The sequence below is a fragment of the Schistocerca cancellata genome, chromosome 2, assembly GCF_023864275.1.
Source record: "Schistocerca cancellata isolate TAMUIC-IGC-003103 chromosome 2, iqSchCanc2.1, whole genome shotgun sequence".
Lineage (NCBI taxonomy): Eukaryota > Metazoa > Arthropoda > Insecta > Orthoptera > Acrididae > Schistocerca > Schistocerca cancellata.
In genome coordinates, this window is record NC_064627.1 from 687687761 (window position 1) to 687712384 (window position 24624).

At 41.0% G+C, this 24624-nt stretch overlaps 1 protein-coding gene across 1 annotated transcript in view; it reads left to right on the plus strand.

The window, feature by feature from the left end:
- The first annotated feature begins 3767 nt into the window (after positions 1-3767).
- Positions 3768-24624, plus strand: part of LOC126147842 (sialin-like) — a 119016-nt gene continuing 98159 nt past the window's right edge. The window contains exon 1 of the mRNA XM_049915720.1: positions 3768-3818. Within this exon, the coding sequence (XP_049771677.1) occupies positions 3806-3818 (13 nt within the window). The 5' untranslated portion in view covers positions 3768-3805. The remainder of the gene's footprint in view (positions 3819-24624) is intronic.

Here is a 24624-nt window from a genome sequence, read left to right on the forward strand (position 1 = left end):
ATTATTTCATATTTTTGTGTACTATTTTTGTTTAACTTCGTTTTGTGTTATTTTTTCTTTGAGTTAGTGGGTACTGTGTGTTCATTTTGTTTGCTTTCGTAATTTTTTTTAATGAATCCAATCCAATTCCAATTAGAGAACTTAGATGATAAAATTCGTAAAGTATTGGAAAATATTAGCAATAAAGTATTTTAATGAATGTAGCAGCAGTTCAGGAAGTTACTGTGATGTTCTTACTGACGTTTTAAATGAGTCAAAGTTTCCTTATGCACAAATGTTATGTAACACGTAAGTACGTACGTGAGGCAGTCTGCATTGCACTCTCCAAATATTATGTTTATAGTCTCTCTAAAAAGTAATAATAATTACATTTTTCTTATGTCATGTTACTCAGAAAATTATCTAAATTTTATGGAGACCTAAATTTTATGGAGATCCTTCTTAATTGATAAGAAATTGCAACAAAATCGTATGAATCAGTAGCTGCTCCTGCAGTAGAATGTAGCAGGAATTACAAGTTGCAAACGATAAGAGGCAACGTTCAGAAATCTTACTGCTTGGGACAGTGAAAAGATGTACAGAATGTAAACACTCAGAAAGAGTGATGTTGGAGAGAAAAAATCAAGAAAAAAAGGAATTGAATCAGCCATTACAAGAATTACTATACACTAAAGTGACAGAGAAGTGTAGGCAGGTCAAAAAAGTGGTTAATACCATAACACATGTGTTTGTGTGTAATTAGAACTTACAATTATCATTATTTCCTGCACTACATGCAGCCTACATACTCAATAGAAAGTATTTTATTTCTAATGCATTTAGTCGTGCCTATAAAAGCCATATCAAACAGCCAATGGAAAGGCTGAGAAATTAAATCAGTGACGATAAGCGTTTAAGAAACAAAGAATTTTTGTCAGGAGTTCGATGTTCCAATGATGTGGGTTCCTGACTCTGCCGCGCGAGATTACGTAAGCCAGACACAAGTGGACATTTCTCGTAATAATGTAACTCAAAAGTAAAAATGTCTACAACATTTCTTTAACATTTCATCTTCTCTACTCCGCAGTCAGAGGTAGATATGATCAAATACACAGCCAGCTGGTTTGGATGTTGATAATGGAAAAGGCAAGGTCATCACCATGATGTGGTTACTAAGAGAAAAATCTGCTGATTACTAGACTTTGTGCCAAAATCCTCTGTTAAATTCCAGACCTCCTTAAAGTGATTTCTGCGTGATTTTCAGTTCAGTACATACATAAAGATCAGTTTGGAGTTAATATGTGCAGCTTGTATTTATACTATTGTTCAGTCAACATTCCTGAATAGCATCTAAAGTTTAGTCTCCGAGCTTGCCTTTACTTGCATACTCTCATGAATATAGTAGCCTGATATTCAGCCGAAATATCGTGAAAAGATATCATCCGGCTGCAAAGCCGAAACCTCACGGAAAATATTTCAACATTTTTATTTGATAATTGTTCTCACTGTCCATTGGAAATGCCAAAGATTCGGGTAATTTAAATGAAACATCATTGTTTACAATGTAATTATAAGTTAATTACTGTCAGTTAACATCGAAACGCTAGCACATTCTTAGTACCTAAATGTTAACATCACCAACGAAAAATTATTAGAAAATGGGGTCTAATTTAAAATAATTTTAGAACTGTTTAGGTTCCTATAACGAACTGTCACTCTGACGTCTTGCTGTGGATCGTGCACTTGTGTGAAACTCCCCGGGACATTAAAACAGTGTATTGAACCGGAACTCGAACGTACTACTAGTCAGTAGCAATTACGTATTCCGGTTTTGTTCAAACAAGCTGATAACTCAGCGTGTATGGTGTGGTTGTGGTGGGGGGGGGGGGTGAGTTAGAGAAGATTTTCTGCTGGGAGGAAAGGAGTGGATGGAGGCAACTACGTCTGTTACATTTCCCGTAAACATGCAGCCCTAATGTACGGTTTTATGATGATGGCATCCTCGTAGGTAAAATGTAAAATAGTTCCCCATTCGTATGTCCGGTCGGGAACTATCCATGAAAATGCTGTTATCAGGGAAAATAAATCTGGCGTTCGAAGGGTCGGAGTGTGGGGTGTTAGATCCCTTTATCACGTAAATGTGTTAGAGAAGGCAAAAAGAGGAAAAGATAGGTTGAAGTGAATATAATGGAGAATAGTGAAGAGCAGTGGCGCGAAAAACAGGCTTTTTGTTCAGGTGTGTACAAGGTTATCAACACAAAATCAAGTAAAAGAAATGCAGGAGAAGATCTAATAACGTTTAAGAAAACAGTAGTTCGGGAGAGCAGTGTAATGAGCACATTACCGTAGCCAAGATAGACAAAAAACCAATTCCCACCACAATAGTGCAAGTTTATGTGCCTTATCCGCTGACAATAAAGAGATTGAAAGGAAATGTGATGAGATAAAAGAAATGACTGAGACAGCGAAAGGAGGCAAAAATTTAATTGTGATGGGTGACTAGAATTCAGCAGCAGGAAAACGTCGAGGGGAAGAAATAGTAAGAGAACTTGGACTGGGGAAAAGGATGGAAGAGGAAACCGCCTGGTAGAATTTTGCACAAAGAATAATTTAATCATTGCAAAGAATTGGTTTAAGAGTCATGAAAGAAAGTTGTACACCTGGAAGACACTAGGAGACATCGGAAGGTTTATATAATGCAAAGGAAACTAAAGCCTTCTGTGCTGTTTATGCTTCTGCTAACATTCGTTCTGTTTATGATGTTTTTACACGAGTATATTCGAAGATTCGAACTAGCAAGGCCGAGAGAAAATTTGACAGACAATTTGAGGAAACTACATTTGTTTATTTTAATTTTAGATGTCGGTGTCTTTTAATTTTTCACGTGTGCTTTCGCACTAATCATGTTGAATAGCAACATCAGGAGCAACTCTGTTTATATCGCCTGTCTCATTCACTCATGTATCAAAATAATCAATTCCACTCCCAAATAGTGATTCGAGGAATGAAAAAATCAATAATTTTTTTTGTAGGTATCCCATACCTTCAGTTTCTTCTTGACCTTCTTGGTTTATATCGTGTCATCCAGGAAGCTTTGCAGAGGTACTCGAATTTCAGTCCTGTTGCTGATTGTTTTTTGAACATATCAGTTACTTTGTACAGAATGTTCTCGTCATGCTTCTTTTGATCAGATATCTTACGTTTTGTTGGTACTGCAAACGGCAATTTTCTATTCCATTTGGTGTTTACCGAATAGACAGTAAATCGGGCAGTATAGTCCATGGTGTTGTTGCGAATAATTTACGTAGTCTACATTCAGCAGATGCCACAAATTAACCCTAAGGCCATTGGAAAAGGGAGATTGAACTTTTAGCTCCCCGGCGACACCGGGAAAGGGGTGCAATCCGATTTTCATGCAGGTGGGGAAAAGTGGCTGAACCAGCCGGCCATTCACCCAAAGCCACATAGCGAAACCGTAGAAAAGGTAAATGAGGATTACGTGACTGGGTTTGAACTCTACTGCTCCCAAAGAGAGCCCAATGTCTTAGGCAGTGCTCCACTTGGCAAGGCGTTTCATCAGTAGAGAAGGGTGCGAAGTCGCCCGCGTTTGTGCATATCTGTCTAGGCCGTGGCTGACGGGCTCTGATCCCGGTTATTTATGGCGACGACTTAAGGAGTAATGTTCAACGGAAGAGAACAGACCCTTGCAAATCATTTCTAGAGATTAGACACGAGCGCGCCACTTTGCTCTGCCACTGGATGTTCGTCTTCAGTTCTGGCTCCCCACTGTTCAGTTCATCTTGCAAGCTCAGAGGCTCATCGCACCATGGCGTCTGAAGGTACGCTCGTCAATCGGTTTCCGCTTCGCTTTCTTCCTGTAATGGAGTAGTTTAAAGATTATCAGGTTATAACTCATCCTCATCGCTAAATTTGCAAGGTTCATCGACTGTGCAAAGCAAAATAAGATTCTTTCCTCTGGAATCTGCAAGAAGAAACTATCCGTCCAGTTGCAGCAAAACAAGAGTAGTAAGGTTGTAATCTAATGGAGCTGGTCGCAATTGAGACTTCGTCAAACGGGTAGAGCAGTAAAAAGGAAAATAAAGATTTCAGTTGGCTACATCATAATCCGTTTTGCAGATCGATCATAAGGGGACGATATTTACCTAACAAATCATTTTCATTGGTCCCTAATGTGTATATAGGATTTTGTCTCATGGTACAGTATATTTTGTGTATAATGGTTCAAATGGCTCTGAGCACTATGGGACTTAATATCTGAGGTCATCAGTCCCCTAGAACTTAGAACTACTTAAATCTAACTAACCTAAGGACAGCACACACATCCATGCCCGAGACAGGATTCGAACCTGCGACCGTAGCAGTCGTGCGGTTCTGGACTGAAGCGCCTAGAACCGCTCGGCCACCACGGCCGGCCTCGTGTATAATATTTCCCGTTTTATCACGAGTGTTTCAACCTGTTCTTCACCGTTCGTCTCTGCATATCTGTTACAGTAACAAACACTGAGATGACAAAAGTCAAGGGATACCTGCTAACATCGTGGCGGACCTCCTTTCGCCCTACTTAGTGCAGCAGCTTGACGTGGCATCGACTCAACAAGTCGTTGGGAGTCCCCTGCAGAAATATTGAGCCATACTGCCTTTATAGCCGTTCGTAATCCCAAAAGTGTTGCCGGTGCAGGATTTGGTGCACAAACTAACCTCTCGATTATGTCCCATAAATATTCGTGGATTCGTGATGGGCTATATGGGTGACAAATCATTCTCTCGGGGGATCTGTCCAGAATTTTCTTCAAACCAATCGCGAACAATTGTGGCGCATTGTCATCTATAAAAATTCCTTCGTTGTGTGGGAACATGAACGGCTGTAAATGGTCCCCAAGTAGGCGAAAATAGCCATTTACAGTCAATGATCGGTTCAGTTGGACCATAGGTCCCAGTCCATTCCATGTAAACACAGCCCAGACCATTATGGAGCGGCCACCAGCTTGCAGAGAGCCTTGTTGACAACTTGGAGTGTGCGCCACACTCGAACCATACCATTGGCTCTTACTATCTGAAATCGGGACTCATCTGACGAGGCCATGGTTTTCCAGTCGTCTAGCGTCCAACTGATGTGGTCACGATTAGCTGGCAGTTCTGACGTTAATCTGCTCTTGCCTTGTTTAGCAGCGTACAGGCGATATTTTGCTGGGTGTTGGATTATAGCTCTCCTACCTTCTAGATTTTGGCATCAGCCTTCTGGCTTTCAGTCTTCCCTTTGATTTTAGTATCTTTTAAGATGTTTCATAATTACAGCTGTTCCTTTCATACGAAAATGATTGCTTCTTCCACCACACTCTGACCCCATTGCTGGAGCATACATCCCTTCCAGTTCAGCCGTTTAGACCTATTCTGTGAAAATGCACAATATCTTTTGTACAGAACATATTTTTAAGCGTCTGTCATCCATCTACTCTCTCTTCTGACAAATAGCATCAGTTTTCTTCTACGACTTTCTCTTGTACAACCTGTTTAGATGTCACTCTCATTCACTGTGACTTTGCTTCTTATCCCTCTTGTTGAATTTACTAAAATAGCTGCACTGCTAGCTTTTCATCTGATCTCTACATTCCAGAATTTTCTTCTTTCATTGATAAGTTCGTGTATTTCGAGGGGTACCCGTGACGTTTTATGACAGATGTATGTGTCTATTCGTACTTGAGTAGGAGGTTTAATGCTGTTCCCAAAGAAAAACATATCATTTCAATCCTGAATGTCTTATTTCTGAAAGGTATTCGTGGAAGAAATGTGCAGTAAAATGAGTAATTTAAGAAAAAATACTTTCTCATACTTCGTGCATCGTTACATTTGTCAGTGGTCTGAGATTAAACTCGTGATTACATTTCACACAATTATTGTGAATCAGCACAATTTTAAGCAAAATCGGTTTTCTGCTGGGGCAATACTGCCATTAGAATTCCCATCAGTGACGATACTCTCAGGCGTCAGTAGTAACAACATACGTTTGCGCTGTTTACTGACGTTAACATGTCAATAATATCATAGTGAAATGAACACGAAATACGTTCAATTGTTGGTATACTCTTTTTTTCATTTTCCCATAGAGGTGATACTGTTTTCAAGCAAAACCTCATTTTGTGCCACTGAAAAATTTTAAAAACTGGTAGTTATGTATAATGAGTCATGGAAACCATTGTATGGATGAGAAGTAAACGTTTCTTGTTGAATTTTCACCTTATGATTAAATCATACCTTGATCTTACTTCTTAATTCGAACAACTGGAAGTAATTCCATTGGCATTTGTCTGTAAATATTGTTGAGGGAAAAGCTTTTTTATTCATTACGGTGCATGTCCAGTTCACTGTGAAAAAATACTGGCGACGTCCAAGCTGCAAATAGCACATCCATTGTATAAATCGTTTTAGCTTGTTATTGCATATGAGTAAGAATGGTTTTTCTAGATGAAATGGAAGTGATCTGAAATGCAAAATATCAATACGATATAAAAGAGAGAGGCCTATAGTGCACGAACTTACCAAGTACCGGTACACCAAGGTAAACAGAAATGTGAATTATGCTGTAAGAGAACAGTAACCAAACAAAATATTTGTGGCAGTTTTTATCGTTGTTTTCTTAGCTTGTTTTATAGAAACAATTCAATTACTCCAGCGAATGTGAGTTATCTTTTTATGATATTTCCATGCACCACAATAAACATTGTGACAATGGAGTGCGCATACATAGTTTAGTTAATATGTCTCCTCTGGAGCGCAGAGTTGTAACATCTTGTATAATTATGTAATAGGGATTGTAGTACGGTTGTTAGATAAGCTGTAATTGCGGCGTACTCACAGTAAATGAACACTCAGTGTTGGCATCCCTGATGGTCGTGTATTTTCAAAGAAATGCAATTATAAGAGCGAAGAATGACAGAAGACGCAATGCTGCACATTTTTAAGAGAAGCTCATGATCCCACGAGCAGGTGTAAGGTTTACCTGACAGTGTGACTCACTAATCAAAGAGACGATTTGTACTTGCTGTGTACAACGGAGGCATACTGACAGTGAAAAACGTGTGCTGATGTATTCGATTTGCTGCTGTCACTAGCAGTAAAGTCGTGTTATGCTCATTATGCGACTGAAAATTTGCATAGGAAGAGTGAAGGACCAGAATTTCATGTTGCTGAAATGTAGTGTTTTATTACATGTAATTGACACAACACATTGATTTATTTATTTGTTCTTTGACAATTTATTGTATAAATTTCGTGCAGTAGAAAGGCGTGAACTTCGAATAGTATACATCGCTGTACAAATATTGGTACCTGAAGTACAGTGATAAAGCAGCGCTGCTTCAGTAAAAAACGGGAACAATAATAATGGTCTCATTGTTATTCTCCATCGGTCTTAAAAGCTATTTATGCGGCAAACGCATGAATATAGCACTCCCATCCGGATACTTCTCTGATTTGTCTTTATCTGAAATCATTAACAAGTAAGACAGTAAATATTTGTTATAACATTGAAAATTTTGAGAAGAAACAGTTTCCTGTAAATACGTATCCAATTTCCAGTCAAGTCTATAGTTACATCTTTTTATAAACGATTATCAAAAGCATCCAAATAACTTACTGATGTGATTATTAATTGAGAAACAAACGTATGAAATTCGTCATTTGAAATTAAAACTTTCGTAAATTCCACTATTGAGTTCAGTTCATATTTCGGTTCTCTCAGTACAGATAAATATTTTTCATTTTGACGCTTTAGCACAGGGGAGAGTGCTGTCATTAATACTAACGGCCATTTAGTGTGTTTTGATTGTTTCAACTGTGGATTTTATTCATCTCTATAATACAAAAATCTAATTGTGTATGATTCAGTGTCTTTTGTAGCCAAGGTTAGTGATCGCTTTGGCCATCTTTCAGGAAATATTACACCTGGATATCACTTCAGCCCAGAGGGAGAAAGTGCCTACGATTCGTCATGTTGAAGGTGTCTAGGCACTCCCAAGGAATTTTTTTCTGTCACAGAAGAAGCTTATTGTACAGAAGCCTGCATATCTGACCTCCTTAAAATTAATCAGTAAAATTACTGCAGTTAAATTTCTGCAGCCTCGTATTGTTGTTGTTGTTGTTGTGGTCTTCAGTCCTGAGACTGGTTTGATGCAGCTCTCCATGCTACTCTATCCTGTGTAAGCTTCTTCATCTCCCAGTACCTACTGCAACCTACATCCTTCTGAATCTGCTTAGTGTATTCATCTCTTGGTCTCCCCCTACGATTATTACCCTCCACGCTGCCCTCCAATATTAAATTGGTGATCCCTTGATGCCTCAGAACATGTCCTACCAACCGATCCCTTCTTCTGGTCAAGTTGTGCCACAAACTTCTCTTCTCCCCAATCCTATTCAATACTTCCTCATTATTTATGTGATCTACCCATCTAATCTTCAGCATTCTTCTGTAGCACCACATTTCGAAAGCTTCTATTCTCTTCTTGTCCAAACTATTTACCATCCATGTTTCACTTCCATACATGGCTACACTCCACACAAATACTTTCAGAAATGACTTCCTGACACTTAAATCTACACTCGATGTTAACAAATTTCTCTTCTTCAGAAACGCTTTCCTTGCCATTGCCAGTCTACATTTTATATCCTCTCTACTTCGACCATCATCAGTTATTTTGCTCCCCAAATAGCAAAACTCCTTTACTACTTTAAGTGTCTCATTTCCTAATCTAATTCCCTCAGCATCACCCGACTTAATTCGACTACATTCCATTATCCTCGTTTTGCTTTCGTTGATGTTCATCTTATATCCTCCTTTCAAGACACTGTCCATTCCGTTGAACTACTCTTCCAGGTCCTTTGCTGTCTCTGACAGAATTACAATGTCAACGGCAAACCTCAAGGTTTTTATTTCTTCTCCATGGATTTTAATACCCACTCCGAATTTTTCTTTTGTTTCCTTTACTGCTTGCTCAATATACAGATTGAATAACATCGGGGAGAGGCTACAACCCTGTCTCACTCCCTTCCCAACCACTGCTTCCCTTTCATGTCCCTCGACTCTTATAACTGCCATCTGGTTTCTGTACAAATTGTAAATAGCCTTTCGCTCCCTGTATTTTACCCCTGCCACCTTTAGAATTTGAAAGAGAGTGTTCCAGTCAACATTGTCAAAAGCTTTCTCTAAGTCTACAAATGCTAGAAACGTAGGTTTGCCTTTCCTTAATCTTTCTTCTAAGATAAGTCGTAAGGTCAGTATTGCCTCACGTGTTCCAGTATTTCTACGGAATCCAAACTGATCTTCCCCGAGGTCGGCTTCTACTAGTTTTTCCATTCGTCTGTAAAGAATACGTGCTAGTATTTTGCAGCTGTGGCGTATTAAACTGATTCTTCGGTAATTTTCACATCTGTCAACACCTGCTTTCTTTGGGATTGGAATTCTTATACTCTTCTTGAAGTCTGAGGGTATTTCGCCTGTTTCATACATCTTGCTCACCAGATGGTAGAGTTTTGTCAGGACTGGCTCTCCCAAGGCCGTCAGTAGTTCCAATGGAATGTTGTCTACTCCGGGGGCCTTGTTTCGACTCAGGTCTTTCAGTGCTCTGTCAAACTCTTCACGCAGTATCGTATCTCCCATTTCATCTTCATCTACATCCTCTTCCATTTCCATAATATTGTCCTCAAGTACATCGCCCTTGTATAGACCATCTATATACTCCTTCCACCTTTCTGCTTTCCCTTCTTTGCTTAGAACTGGGTTTCCATCTGAGCTCTTGATGTTCATACAAGTGGTTCTCTTATCTCCAAAGGTCTCTTTAATTTTCCTGTAGGCAGTATCTATCTTACCCCTAGTGAGATAAGCCTCTACATCCTTACATTTGTCCTCTAGCCATCCCTGCTTAGCCATTTTGCACTTCCTGTCGATCTCATTTTTGAGACGTTTGTATTCCTTTTTGCCTGCTTCATTAACTGCATTTTTATATTTTCTCCTTTCATCAATTAAATTCAATATTTCTTCTGTTACCCAAGGATTTCTAAGAGCCCTGGTCTTTTTACCTACTTGATCAACTGCTGCCTTCACTACTTCATCCCTCAAAGCTACCCATTCTTCTTCTACTGTATTTCTTTCCCCCATTCCTGTCAATTGTTCCCTCATGCTCTCCCTAAAACTCTGTACAACCTCTGGTTCTTTCAGTTTATGCAGGTCCCATCTCCTTAAATTCCCACCTTTTTGCAGTTTCTTCAGTTTTAATCTACAGGTCGTAACCAATAGATTGTGGTCAGAGTCCACATCTGTCCCTGGAAATGTCTTACAATTTAAAACCTGGTTCCTAAATCTCTGTCTTACCATTATATAATCTATCTGATACCTTTTAGTATCTCCAGGGTTCTTCCATGTATACAACCTTCTATCATGATTCTTAAACCAAGTGTTAGCTATAATTAAGTTGTGCTCTGTGCAAAATTCTACCAGGCGGCTTCCTCTTTCATTTCTTAGCCCCAATCCATATTCACCTACTACGTTTCCTTCTCTTCCTTTTCCTACACTCGAATTCCAGTCACCCATGACTATTAAATTTTCGTCTCCCTTCACTACCTGAATAATTTCTTTTATATCATCATACATTTCTTCAATTTCTTTGTCATCTGCAGAGCTAGTTGGCATATAAACTTGTACTACTGTAGTAGGCGTGGGCTTCGTGTCTATCTTGGCCACAATAATGCGTTCACTATGCTGTTTGTAGTAGCTTACCAGCATTCCTATTTTCCTATTCATTATTAAACCTACTCCTGCATTACCCCTATTTGACTTTGTGTTTATAACCCTGTAGTCACCTGACCAGAAGTCTTGTTCCTCCTGCCACCGAACTTCACTAATTCCCACTACATCTAACTTTAACCTATCCATTTCCCTTTTTAAATTTTCTAACCTACCTGCCCGATTAAGGGATCTGACATTCCACGCTCCGATCCATAGGACGCCAGTTTTCTTTCTTCTGATAACGACATCCTCTTGAGTAGTCCCCGCCCGGAGATCCGAATGGGGGACTATTTTACCTCCGGAATATTTTACCCAAGAGGACGCCATCATAATTTAATCATACAGTAAAGCTGCATGCCCTCGGGAAAAATTATGGCCGTAGTTTCCCCTTGCTTTCAGCCGTTCGCAGTACCAGCACAGCAATGCCGTTTTGGTTATTGTTACAAGGCCAGATCAGTCAATCATCCAGACTGTTGCCCTTGCAACTACTGAAAAGGCTGCTGCCCCTCTTCAGGAACTACACGTTTGTCTGGCCTCTCAACAGATACCCCTCCGCTGTGGTTGTACCTACGGTACGGCCATCTGTAACGCTGAGGCACGCAAGCCTCCCCACCAACGGCAAGGTCCATGGTTCAAGCCTCGTATTAGCAGTCTAAAAATGAAATGTAGGTTAGAGAGAGTCTTCCGACAGTGTATAATATGAAAAGCATTAATTATCGACTATTAATTAGCCGTCAACATAATTTCGTAATAATGTGTGTTAAAAGGAACTCAATTTTTATTTATTTGTTGTATTTATTTAGCTTATAGCTGTCTATCTATTTAACAAATCACATTGTTATTTAATACGTTTACAAATTACGTATTCATTTGTTGAGATTGCATTTAAGTTTAGATTCATCTTATACCTTGTTATTATTAGTTTTTCTTTTTTGTATGTTATAACAGTTTAATGCTGATGATTTTAATAAATGGCAGTAGTATTTCGCTAGTAGTAAGTTTTATGGTGTCCATCATTGGAGGTACAAAATAATAGGTCTAGGGATGACCATGAAACGTCCCCTTAGAAAAATTTATGAATTACTGTGCTGATAAACGTCTTACATTATTTGATTTTCAAACAGCTGAGCAGAACTGAACATACTCAGACATTTTGCTCTTTACCTATTCTGATCAACACTAAACTGACACACAATTTTTTAACGCAACGCAATCTGACTTTCAATAATCCCTACAAAAGAACGGCCCTGACTAACATTAACCTATACCTTTCACAAATCACTTACATCACAAAAATCTTCGTTACTCGAAGTACTGCAAAACAGCGAGCGCCACTACTGCCAGCTAAATAAAAGATTCAAACTACTGAAGGCACTAACTACTGATAGGCATAGTTAGCAAATGAAAGATTCTGATAGAGAACAAACAATGTATTTACCTTAATAGTGTTCAAAAGTCATTATATATATATATATATATATATATATATATATATATATATATATATATATATATATATATATATATATATATACCAGTCAATGATATCCAATATTACAAATTTACTCTTTCTGATGGACACACGTCCAGATCGTCCGCTCACAAAATTCCGCCATCTCTCTCCCCACATCCACCACTGCTGGCGGCTCACCTCCAACTGCGTAACGCTACGCGCTGTTAACAGCCAACTGCCCAACACTACAATAGCAGATTCCAACAATGCAAACCACAGCACAGTCAGTGATTTTCATATAGAGTGCTACGTGGCGTTACCAACATAAAAACCTAAACAGTCCACTTACAACCACTGTGAACAAATAACCAATTACAAAAGTGAGTGCAGGCGATTTCTTCCTTCGGCATCAGCTGCTGGTGCACACGTGTGGAGTCAATCACGTAATGCATTTTCTGTTGCTCGAAGTCTTCACACCTTGGAATTTAAAGATTAGTGTTTGTCTCTTGAAAAATATTTTGCCATGTAGACATATATTTCTGGCTGTCAGACAGGGTCCGTGATACTGCGTATTGGGCACTGCCCTTTTAACCATCGTCATTTGCCCCTTTGTACGCATTGCGCCCAAATTTTAACTGTTCGCTGCTTTTTAACAATTTACGTTCCAGCTTTGGTTTGCCGTCTGATTTATCAGCCGTTTTAGCGAATGACGCGGGGGTTGTCGACCGCTTTTTACTTTTTATCAGCCGAAGCAATGTGGTGAAGGCCATTTAATTTTTTGTTTTGGACCTCCATTTTTATACGTTTTTTTAGCCCTTTCTCTACGTGCCTGTTTTTAGCTGTCTCCTGTTCTGTCCATTGGGACTGACGTATAGTTGTTTCCCTCCTCTCTGTGTTCGTATTCTATAGTTTTGACTTGGGCGCGTATGACCCCAGTTGTTTTTGCGCCCTAAAACAAAACAAAACAAAACAGTGGGAGGGTTTGACTCCCAGTCGCGAAAGATAGGCTTCGAAAAATAATAAGGTTTAAACTTGCTATTGTAGGAAGCTGTGAAATTTTTAGCCTTGAATTCCGTGTTATCTTAGGAATGAGTGGCTGAATCTTTGCGAAGTTTTGTGCTCTCGTCATCTGAGAGGTTTTCCAGGATCGGTACCATTCATCAGATATCTCTTAGGTTAGAGCAGTTACAAAGTGTGAGGCCGAGATAGACATACAAGAGAGGTATTCCTTCCGTGATTCTACTTTTCGCTAACTTGGCAAAAGTTTCGTTCTCTATGGTTCGGGAATATTCTTTGAGCTAGAAAGACTTATATGGGGAACTATTATTTTTAATTCTGTTAAATCCGCGTTCTTAGAAAGCGTCATTATCAGTCGCAGTTGAGAAAAAGTTAACGGGTGAAATTACTGAGCTGAATTCAGTAAAAGGTCAGGAGTTCTCATTTGCTGAGCGTGCTCTTGAAGGAGGCCACAGTAATACACAATCGCAACTTTAATTCCTAGCAGCCTAAGTGCAATCTATGGTTAAGTAACGAAGGATCATCAAGTGCCTCACAAGTTTCCGAGAGCAGCTCTTAAATTCACCAAAATTTCGAAAGGTTTCCTGTCCAGTGATCAGAGCGGCTTTTAACTATGTAGACACACCAGTCATTTAACCCGTCTTTCAAATACTGGTCACCAAGCCGTGCTCCAAGAGGTATAAAACAGATGTCTACTTTGGCCGCTGCTAACCCAACATTACGATATAAGATGAACATCAACAAAAGCAAAACGAGGATAATGGAATGTAGTCGAATTAAATCGGGTGATGCTGAGGGAATCTGATTAAGAAATGAGACGCTTAAAGTAGTAAATGAGTTTTGCTATTTGGGGAGCAAATTAACTGATGATGGTCGAAGTAGAGAGGATATAAAATGTAGACTGACAGTGGCAAGCAAAGCGTTTCTGAAGAAGAGAGGTTTGTTAGCATCGAGTATAAATTTAAGTGACAGGAAGTCGTTTCTGAAAGTATTTGTATGGAGTGTAGCCATGTATGGAATTGAAACGTGGACGATAAATAATTTAGACAAGAAGAGAATAGAAGCTTTCGAAACGTGGTGCTTCAGAAGAATATTGAAGATTAGATGGGTAGATCACATAACTAATGAGAAGGTATTGAATAGAATTGGAGAGAAGAGAAATTTGTGGCACAACTTGACTAGAAGAAGGGATCAGTTGGTAGGGGTTATTCTGAGGCATCAAGGGATCACCAATTTAGTATTGGAGGGCAGCGTGGAGGGTAAAAATCGTAGAGGGAGACCAAGAGATGAACACACTAAACAGATTCAGAAGGATGTAGGTTGCAGTAGGTACTGGGGGATGAAGAAGCTTGCACAGGATAGAGTAGCATGGAGAGCTACATCAAACCAGTCTCTGGACTGAAGACCGCAACAACAACAACCCAACGTCAACGTTACCAGAACATTTCGGTACCATCCCGTACAATTCGGTGGTCCGCTTGTCGTGCAGTACGCTGCCGCGCAATAGGGAAGTGACGCAGATTCACACAACCGGCTAACATAATGACTGGCACGCCACCCTCCATGGACTTTCTATTAAGGCTACTTCTTTTTGGCGACGTCAGTACTTTTTGATTTAACTGGCACAATTTTAAACTGTAATAAGTAATTCTGCCCTATACTGCAACCCTCTTCTTCTTCCCGGTAACGTTTTTCAATGACAGGTTGTCCTTATCCGCATCTGGCTTTAATGCAGTACTTTACTCAAGCCAAACCTGCCCTCTCTGCATATAACCTTTTCTGTCTATAACGAATGAATTGTTTCATTCGGACTAATAAATTTAGCTCCTAGGATGGTTCGGGATCTTGCTGAAACCATAAAAGCAATGCTCATGTTGTCAGTTTTCCTCAGTTTCCTTTCTCAACTAATTTAAAGAGCTCCTTCGTATCTATTTTCTTCTAGAGTCGGTTTCCCTCAGACTGTGATAATAGTATTATACTAATCAGTTTTTAATCGCGTCCTGAACTTCGGTAGCCATTTGTTCTTGGGACTGATGATTACGTCGAAGTGTATTTCATATTATCGGCGCGAATATAGAGATTAACTGGCTGTGTAACTGCATAGGCTCTAGCACTCAATAGTCAAACAATAGTGATATAGGTTTTACAGCGGTAAGACAAGCGATCAGGTACTACATTGCAGACATATGTTGCGACTGAGGGAGTTGGGGTCACTTTATGTGCAGGAGGCCGAGTATGGAGTGTGAGAGAGTGGTCCACACTACGCACAGATGCGTTAGTGACACAGGGGTATCTGTAACAGCGTGTATTTGCGTGGATGAGTTAACAGAGTTATAAGGTTGTCTCAGTGTGTCAGACTGCGGTCGGGCATCAGTGCGAGCTGCAAGGAAGTGCTTCTGAGCTCGGTCAGTGGGCTGTGACATCGGAGCTGCAGGTCAAAATGAGCGGCAGCCGTGTTGTGGAGGCGGCAGTGGGGACAGCTGAACGCCGCCCGCCCCTGTTTCTGCGTTACAGTGCGGCCCTTACACCTCAGCGCTCTCACAGACAGCACGTCATGCGCTCAGGTGAGAATAGCCGACTGTATGGTCCAGGACGTCAGTTGTGAGGCCTAGACCCTGATCGTCCACCATGGTTTCACTAAGACTGCAGTAGATGTTCACGAGTTGGCCAGGTGGCTGTGCAAATGCGCAACACCTGGACAGTGTGCAGATGACAGTTTGCAGGTCATCCGCGGTGACCGTCAATGGGAGGAGTGCTGGCAGCATGCCAGTCAAACTCAATAGATCATCATTCTATCTCTTCTGGCAACACGTACAGAATGGTGGTACGACCGGATGTTTCTTTGACCTCCGAATGCTCCGTCATTTGAAGAACCGAGCCCACGCCCATGACACGGTGGCTCCGGGTGCATGCTCGTACTTGCCCTCGATAAAATAAATAAATGTCGTGTGACTAGGACCTCCCGTCGGGTAGACCATTCGCCGAGTGCAACTCTTTCGATTTGACGCCACTTCTGCGACTTGCGCGTCGATGGGGATGAAATGATGATGATTAGGACAACACAACACCCAATCCCTGAGTGGAGAAAGTCTCTGACTCAGCCGGGAATCGAACCCGGGCCCTTGCGATTGACATTCTGTCGCACTGACTGCACAGCTACCGGGGGCGGACGGCCCTCGATTATTGGTCTCGTGAGTGTTATTTGCCTGTGCCCGTAGTGGTTCAATAATTATTCTGGCTCGCCGAACTCGGGACTTTCAGCAACGTTTGACTATTGCAGTGGCGCTCTGGCGCTTGAAGTTAGAGAGTGCTACGTCATACTGCCCTGCTACGTCGTATTGTAGCGTTTACCCTTTTGCTACCCTCGTTGGGGGATTGTGTAGCAATGCTCACCTGGTACCCTGTCTTCCGCTACATGGACAGTACGCCGTGTGGACATTCCAATTGGCACACTGACCCTGAGCTGGCTTCCTCCGCTCTGAGCTTGTGTGGTAGTACTTTGAAAAAAATTAGGCTTATACTCTGAATTTTTTCTGCAGCGCAACACTCCTCAAATGGTTCAATTGGCTCTGAGAACCATGGGACTTAACATCTGAGGTCATCAGTCCCCTAGAACTTAGAACTACTTAAACCTAACTAACCTAAGGACATCACACACATCCATGCCCGAGGCAGGATTCGAACCTGCGACCGTAGGGGTCGCGCGCGGTTCCAGACTGTAGCGGCTAGAACCGCTCGGCCAACACTCCTCCCTTCTTCCAATAATTTCGTCCCAAAGTTTGCCTTTGATCATTCTCTGCAGAGGTTTACATATACATGGTGAACATTAATAAAACCGACAAACTGCAGGGGCGGTTTACTGACTGGGAATAGAGGAAAGAAGGTCCTACGAAGATGTATTCCGAAATGCATCGTTGCCACGCTGACGAATGACACTTCCTCGACCACGTGCTGTGTGTTTCAGGCTATGTAATTGACGCAGCTAACTGCAAGCAGCAGAATCGTCCGGTATTCATATGGAGAGCAAACCGAGATGGTGTTTGTATACAGGCAATCAGATGGAAACGGTCGAGAAACAGCACCTAAACAAGTACCCTCATGGACACTAACCCCATCACGCAACATTTAAAGCCCATTTATAGCGTTTGTGCTATCATGGGTCCTTACAGACAAACGAACGTGCAGGGAGGCTGAGGACTGTGCGTCCGTCAGGTTTGGAGGACCGGGTTCTAGAAGGCACTGAGACGAACAAGCTCCAGGCAGGTGGCCCGCCAACATGATTTAAGCCAAAGTGCGATTATGTCTACCCCACATGACATTGCATCCCTTGGAGGCCACTTTGAACTTATGTTTTGAGGTGGATGCGATAGAGTTCTGAACTGTATTCTGGGACGATTTGTTGTCGTCGCACACACACCGTCCATTTCCGGACACATGTTCATAGGACTTCTTTTCCTCCATTTCCGGTCACGAGTACGTCGCTGTATTTCGTCTGTTTTATTAATGTTCTCCCTGTATAATTGCACACTGTATTAAGTCACAAATATTTTTGGTCATATGATATGACCAATATGGATCTTTTTTGTTTCATAATTCTATAGTATATAGTTTCGGTTTACTGAACCCATTTCAAAGTTACACTACATTATTATTATTTCCGTTACTACATCCCGTCAGAAATTTACAATTTTCCTTATTCTATGCTTTTCGAGTTATGTCAGTTAACCATTCAACAGATACCTGATATGTCAGCAGGTCCAGAGAATAGATACTTCTACACCTGAGACAAATGTAAAGTACGCAAGCCCACCCGGTTAGCCGTACGGTCTAACGTACTGCTTTCCGGGCATTAAGGCGTGCCGGCCAACAGCACGAATTCGCCCGTCGAATTAGTGTCGAGGTTCGGTGTGCTGTCCCGTCTGTGGATGGTTTTTAAGGCGGCTTTCCATCTGCCTCGGCGAATGCGGGCTGGTTCCTCTTATTCCACCTCAGTTACACTGTTGGCGGTTGCTGCGCAAACACTGTCTCCACGTACGCGTATACCAAAATTACTCTACCACGCAAACACTCGTCTCGTGTAAGACGTTCCCGAGGGGGGGGGGGGGGGTCCACTGGAGCCAAACCGCACAATACTCCTGGTTTCGATATGGGGCGCCGCGCGGGATTAGCCGAGCGGTCTTGGGCGCTGCAGTCAGGGACTGTGCGGCTGGTCCCGGCGGAGGTTCGAGTCCTCCCTCGGGCATGGTTGTGTGTGTTTGTCCTTAGGATAATTTAGGTTAAGTAGTGTTTAAGCTTATGGACTGATAACCTTAGCAGTTAAGTCTCATGGTATGGGGCGGTAATGGGGTGAGTGGACTGCTGTAACTTGTTGTGGGATTGTGAACCACTATCCATGTAGATGTAGACGTAGATTCAGAACTATAATCAGACAGTCTAAGAAGATCCCTGCCAGCTTCCAGCGCTGTTGCCCACTTTCAGCTGCGAAGCACTAATGGCTGCAGGCGGAAACAGTCTATAGAGCTCAGGCAACATTGTGGCGATGTCATAAGATGTTTACAAAATCGCGCATCGTTATTGATTAACCTACTGCTCGCGGTGTTTTTCGCAACGAGATCGGGCAGGGTGTATCAAATTTATCATATCGCTTATTCACCTGATTATTTATTGAATTTCATTAACAAAACACACAATAAATAAAAAATATATTTAAAGAAAGACAGAGAAGACAAAAGAGCACAACAGCAATAGAAATAGTTTTCATTCAGATTTCTTTTCGTCAGTGTTGGACTGTGGTAACAAATGATAACATCGCCTTTTTTCACTTGCTTCTTTATTACATTTCACTAATTAAGCTCATTATAAATGACAAATATCTTTACAGAAAGGCAAAGAGGACATTGTAACACAATAACAATGGTACCGTTACTTATTCAGTTGTGTTATCGTCACTTTTGGACTGTGGTAACATATGAGGATTTTTACCACAGTCAGAACAAAAAAAGTTCAATGTGCATCAAACAGATTGGTTTTTGACACATTTTGCAACATTATTTTGTCACTCTTTTTTTTACTGCGCAGGTATTACTCCTTTTCCTCTTGCTTGCAGTTGTTTTTTCTCCTTTTCTGCTTTCGTCTTATGCTTCGTATTCACACGTTGGCCTATAATGTTGTAGACTCAGTTGAAGATCCCTGTGAACTTCTGTGGTGTCCAAACTTCTTCGAACCAAGTGAGGTAGAACTAATGCGTGAGATAGTTGTTTCAGGAATCCTTTTCTTCTGATACAATTCTCATGGTTGCCACAATAGATTACTTGTGCATTGATTCCACTCACATTGATCACTGCAAAAAATATAACCGTGGGCCAATGGCGCACGCTTGTTGTAACATTGTACGAAGAGGTCAACTTATCCATAGTGTCGACTCCACCTTTGGTGCTATTATAAATTGCTACAATCGATGGCTTTAATTGATCTCCACTGTCAGCATCTACTGAATTATCGTCATGCAAACTTGATGCTAGGATCACGCTCTTCCCCTTTCTAGGAACTTAGGAAACTACAGTACATCCTTTCTTGAAGCCAAAAAGTGAACTGTTGGCAGCCCTTCCTTTATTGGTAGCAAAAACTCCGGAGGAATCTCTAGCCTGTTTTTCTTCATAGTTCCATCAAAAGAAAGATTTCTCCTTCGTCACTTTTCTATCAAGCCAGTACCAGTAAACCAGTTGTCTGCAGTCACACTTCGACCTGACTGATAAATGGATTCACATAGTCACAGAACAACATTGGAAGGTTTATTGCTTACGTGATATAATCGTTCTGGTTGCAACCCAGCGTATATTTCCAAATTATACAGGTAAAATACTTGGGTATCCACAAGAGCATATATCTTAATCCCGTATTTGTTTGGTTTGCTAGGTATACATTGGCGAAAACTACACCTTCCAGTTTCTCATCTACTGTAACATTGTCTCCGAGGGCATAGGATTACTGCCAGTTATGTACAAATACAGAAAACATTTCCCGAATCTCTGTTACCTGGTCTAATCGTCTCCTTTCTTCGCGAGTTGCACGATTGTCAAATCTAAGACACTGAATTTGAAACGTTTTATATTGATTACGAGACGAAATTTCTCAATGTCATCCCCATCAGTTCCCCACATATCCTCTAAGCTCTGTCTCTTACTTTTGTTACTCCAGCTAAAAATAAGAGACCGATGAAGGCCTTCAATTCAGTAATGTCTATTTGTTCTACGTCTTTCTCACGCTGGAATGAAGCTTGGACGCTCTCCATGTACTGATTTGTACACAAAACTATAACAGACAAAATTTCATCATCTATGAGGCAATTCCAGCATTCCAAAGGCGTTCTCGCTGCTTTTGCACACCTATAGGTCCAGGTAACTTCCGAATAACATTGAGAGCCCTGAATCGTACTCTGTGCGATGGTGGAACTTTATTCCATTTTGTCTCTTTGTCCATTCCCATATAGTTATGGCTGTTTTCACCAAGTACTTCCTCGTCATCTTCACTGTCGTCTGCCTCTGTTTCTGAATCTTACGGCCAGACTTCAACTATGTCATCACCATCTGTGTCCACTTCGTCTTCAAAATCCTCTTGAAATTTATTGTCATCCTCTTCGAATAGCATCTTTTGGATTTCTGCAACATGATTTGGGTCGAGGAGGTTAAATGTCTTACTGTAGCTTGCCATCATGAAGTATATCCCACCTAAAATCATAAAATTCCTATAGAAAACGCAATCGGGCGCGGTGTATCAATTTGATACTTGATATTCAGACAACTGTAAAAAAAAGACTAAACGCTACTAAAAGAATATAAGAGCATTTTGCATTCTACATTAGCTTTCTACTACTTACTAAGTTATGTTGATAATCAAAGAAATTACCTGTTGAAATGTAATGGGAACAGGCGCAGTTTATCAAATGAACAATCAGCAAATACCTCGACAACAGAACAGTCGCATTAATACTGGAGCACACAACAATATAAAGTGGTCGGAGAAGGGAAGCTACCAGTGGGAAGGCGCCAGTGCTGCCAATTGCTGACAAATAATTTACAACAAATATCTACATGAACCATGGACCTTGCCGTTGGTGGGGAGGATTGCGTGCCTCAACGATACAGATAGCCGTACGGTAGGTGCAACCACAATGGAGGGGTATCTGTTGAGAGGCCAGACAAACGTGTGGTTCCTGAAGAGGGGTAGCAGCATTTCAGTAGTTGCAGGGGCAACAGTCTGAATGAATGACTGATCTGGCCTTGTAACACTAACCAAAACGGCCTTGCTGTTGTGGTACTGCGAACGGCTGAAAGCAAGGGGAAACTACAGCTGTCATTTTTCCCGAGGGCATGCAGCTTTACTGTATGATTAAATGGTGATGGCGTCCTCTTGGGTAAAATATTCCGTGGGTAAAATAGCCCCCATTCGGATTTTCAGGCGGGGGCTACTCAAGAGGACGTCGTTATCAGGAGAAAGAAAACTGGCATTCTACAGATCGGAGTGTGGAATGTCAGATCCCGTAATCGGGCAGGTAGGTTAGAAAATTTAAAAAGGGAAATGGATAGGTTAAAGTTAGATATAATGGGAATTAGTGAAGTTCGGTGGCAGGAGGAACAAAACTTTTGGTCAGGTGAATACAGAGTTATAAATACAAAATCAAATAGGGGTAATGCAGGAGTAGCTTTAATAATGAATAGGAATGCATTATTGTGGCCAAGATAGACATGAAGCCCACGCCTACTACAGTAGTACAAGTTTATATGCCAACTAGCTCTGCAGATGATGAAGAAATTTATGAAATGTATGATGAGATAAAAGAAATTATTCAGGTAGTGAAGGGAGACGAAAATTTAATAGTCGTGGGTGACTGTAATTCGACAGTAGGAAAAGGAAGAGAAGGAAACGTAGTAGGTGAATATGGATTGGGGCTAAGAAATGAAAGAGGAAGCCGCCTGGTACAATTTTGCACAGAGCATAACTTAATCATAGCTAACACGTGGTACAAAAATCATGAAAGAAGGTTGTATACATGGAAGAACTCTGGAAATACTAGAAGGTTTCAGGTAGACTATATAATGTTAAGACAGAGATTTAGGAACCAGATTTTAGATTGTAAGACATTTCCAGGGGCTGATGTGGACTCTGACAACAATCTATTGGTTATGAACTGTAGATTAAAACTGAAGAAACTGCAAAAAGGTGGGAATTTAAGGAGATGGGACCTGGATAAACTGACTAAACCAGAGGTTGTACAGAGTTTCACCGAGAGCATAAGGGAACAATTGTCACAAATGGGGGGAAGAAATACAGTAGAAAAAGAATGGGTAGCTCTGAGGTATGAAGTAGTGAAGGCAGCAGAGGATCAAGTAGGTAAAAAGACGAAGGCTAGTAGAAATGCTTGGGTAACAGAAGAGATACTGAATTTAATTGATGAAAGGAGAAAATACAAAAATGCAGTAAATGAAGCAGGCAAAAAGGAATACAAACGTCTCAAAAATGAGATCTACAGGAAGTGCAAAATAGCTAAGAAGGGATGGCTAGAGGCCAAATGTAAGGATGTAGAGGCTTATCTCACGAGGGGTAAGATAGATACTGCCTACAGGAAAATTAAAGAGATCTTTGAGGAAAAGAGAACCACTTGTATGAATATCAAGAGCTCAAATGGAAACCCAGTTCTAAGAAAAGAAGGGAAAGCAGAAAGGTGGTAGGAGTATACAGAGGCTCTATACAAGGGCGATGTACTTGAGGACAATATTATGGAAATGGAAGAGGATGTAGATGAAGATGAAATGGCAGATACGATACTGCGTGAAGAGTTCGACAGAGCACTGAAAGACCTAAGTCAAAACAAAGCCACGGGAGTAGACAACATTCCATTAGAATTACTGACAGCCTAGGGAGAGCCAGTCCTGACAAAACTCTACCGTCTGGTGAGCAAGATGTACGACACAGGCGAAACACTCTCAGACTTCAAGAGGAATATACTAATTATAATCCCAAAGAAAGCAGATGTTGACAGATGTGAAAATTACTGAACTACCAGTTTAATAAGTCACAGCTACAAAATACTAACGCGAATTCTTTACAGACGAATGGAAAAACTGGCAGATGCCGACCTCGGGGAAGATAAGTTTGGATTCCGTAGAAATGTTGGAACACGTGAGGCAATACTGACCCTACAACTTATCTTAGATGCTAGATTAAGAAAAGGCAAACCTACGTTTCTAGCTTTTGTAGACTTAGAGAAAGCTTTTGACAATGCTGACTGGAATACTCTCTTTCAAATTCTGAAGGTGGCAGGGGTAAAATACAGGGAGCGAAAGGCTATTTACAATTTGTACAGAAAGCAGATGGCAGTTATAAGAGTTGAGGGACATGAAAGGGAAGCAGTGGTTGGGAAAGTAGTGAGACAGGGTTGTAGCCTCTCCCTGATGCTATTCAATCTGTATATTGAGCAAGCAGTAAAGGAAACAAAAAAAAATTTGGAGTAGGTATTAAATCCATGGAGAAGAAATAAAAATTTTGAGGTTTGCCGATGACATTGTAATTCTGTCAGAGACAGCAAAGGACTTGGAAGAGCAGTTGAACAGAATGGACAGTGTCTTGAAAGGAGGGTATAAGATGAACATCAACAAAAGCAAAACTAGGATAATGGAAGTAGTCGCATTAAGTCAGGTGATACTGAGGGAATTAGATTAGGAAATGAGACACTTAAAGTAGTGAAGGAGTTTTGCTATTTGGGGAGCAAAATAACTGATGATGGTCGAAGTAGAGAGGATATAAAATGTAGACTGGCAATGGCAAGGAAAGCGTTTCTGAAGAAGAGAAAGTTGTTAACATCGAGTATAGATTTAAGTGTCAGGAAGTCGTTCCTGAAAGTATTTGTATGGAGTGTAGCCATGTATGGAAGTGAAACGTGGACGATAAATAGTTTAGACAAGAAGAGAATAGAAGCTTTCGAAATATGGTGCTACAGAAGAATGCTGAAGATTAGATGGGTAGATCACATAACTAATGAGGAGGTATTGAATAGAATTGGGGAGAAGAGGAGTTTGTAGCACAACTTGACCAGAAGAAGGGTTCGGTTGGTAGGACTTGTTTTGAGGCATCAAGGGATCACCAATTTAGTATTGGAGGGCAGCATGGAGGGTACAAATCGTAGAGGGAGACCAAGAGATGAATACACTAAGCAGATTCAGAAGGATGTAGGTTGCAGTAGGTACTGGGTGATGAAGAAGCTTGCACAGGATAGAGTAGCATGGAGAGCTGTATCAAACCAGTCTCAGGACTGAAGACCACAACAACAACAACAAATTATGTGTATCAATTTGAGCAGTCGTGCCCGATGGAAGGGTAA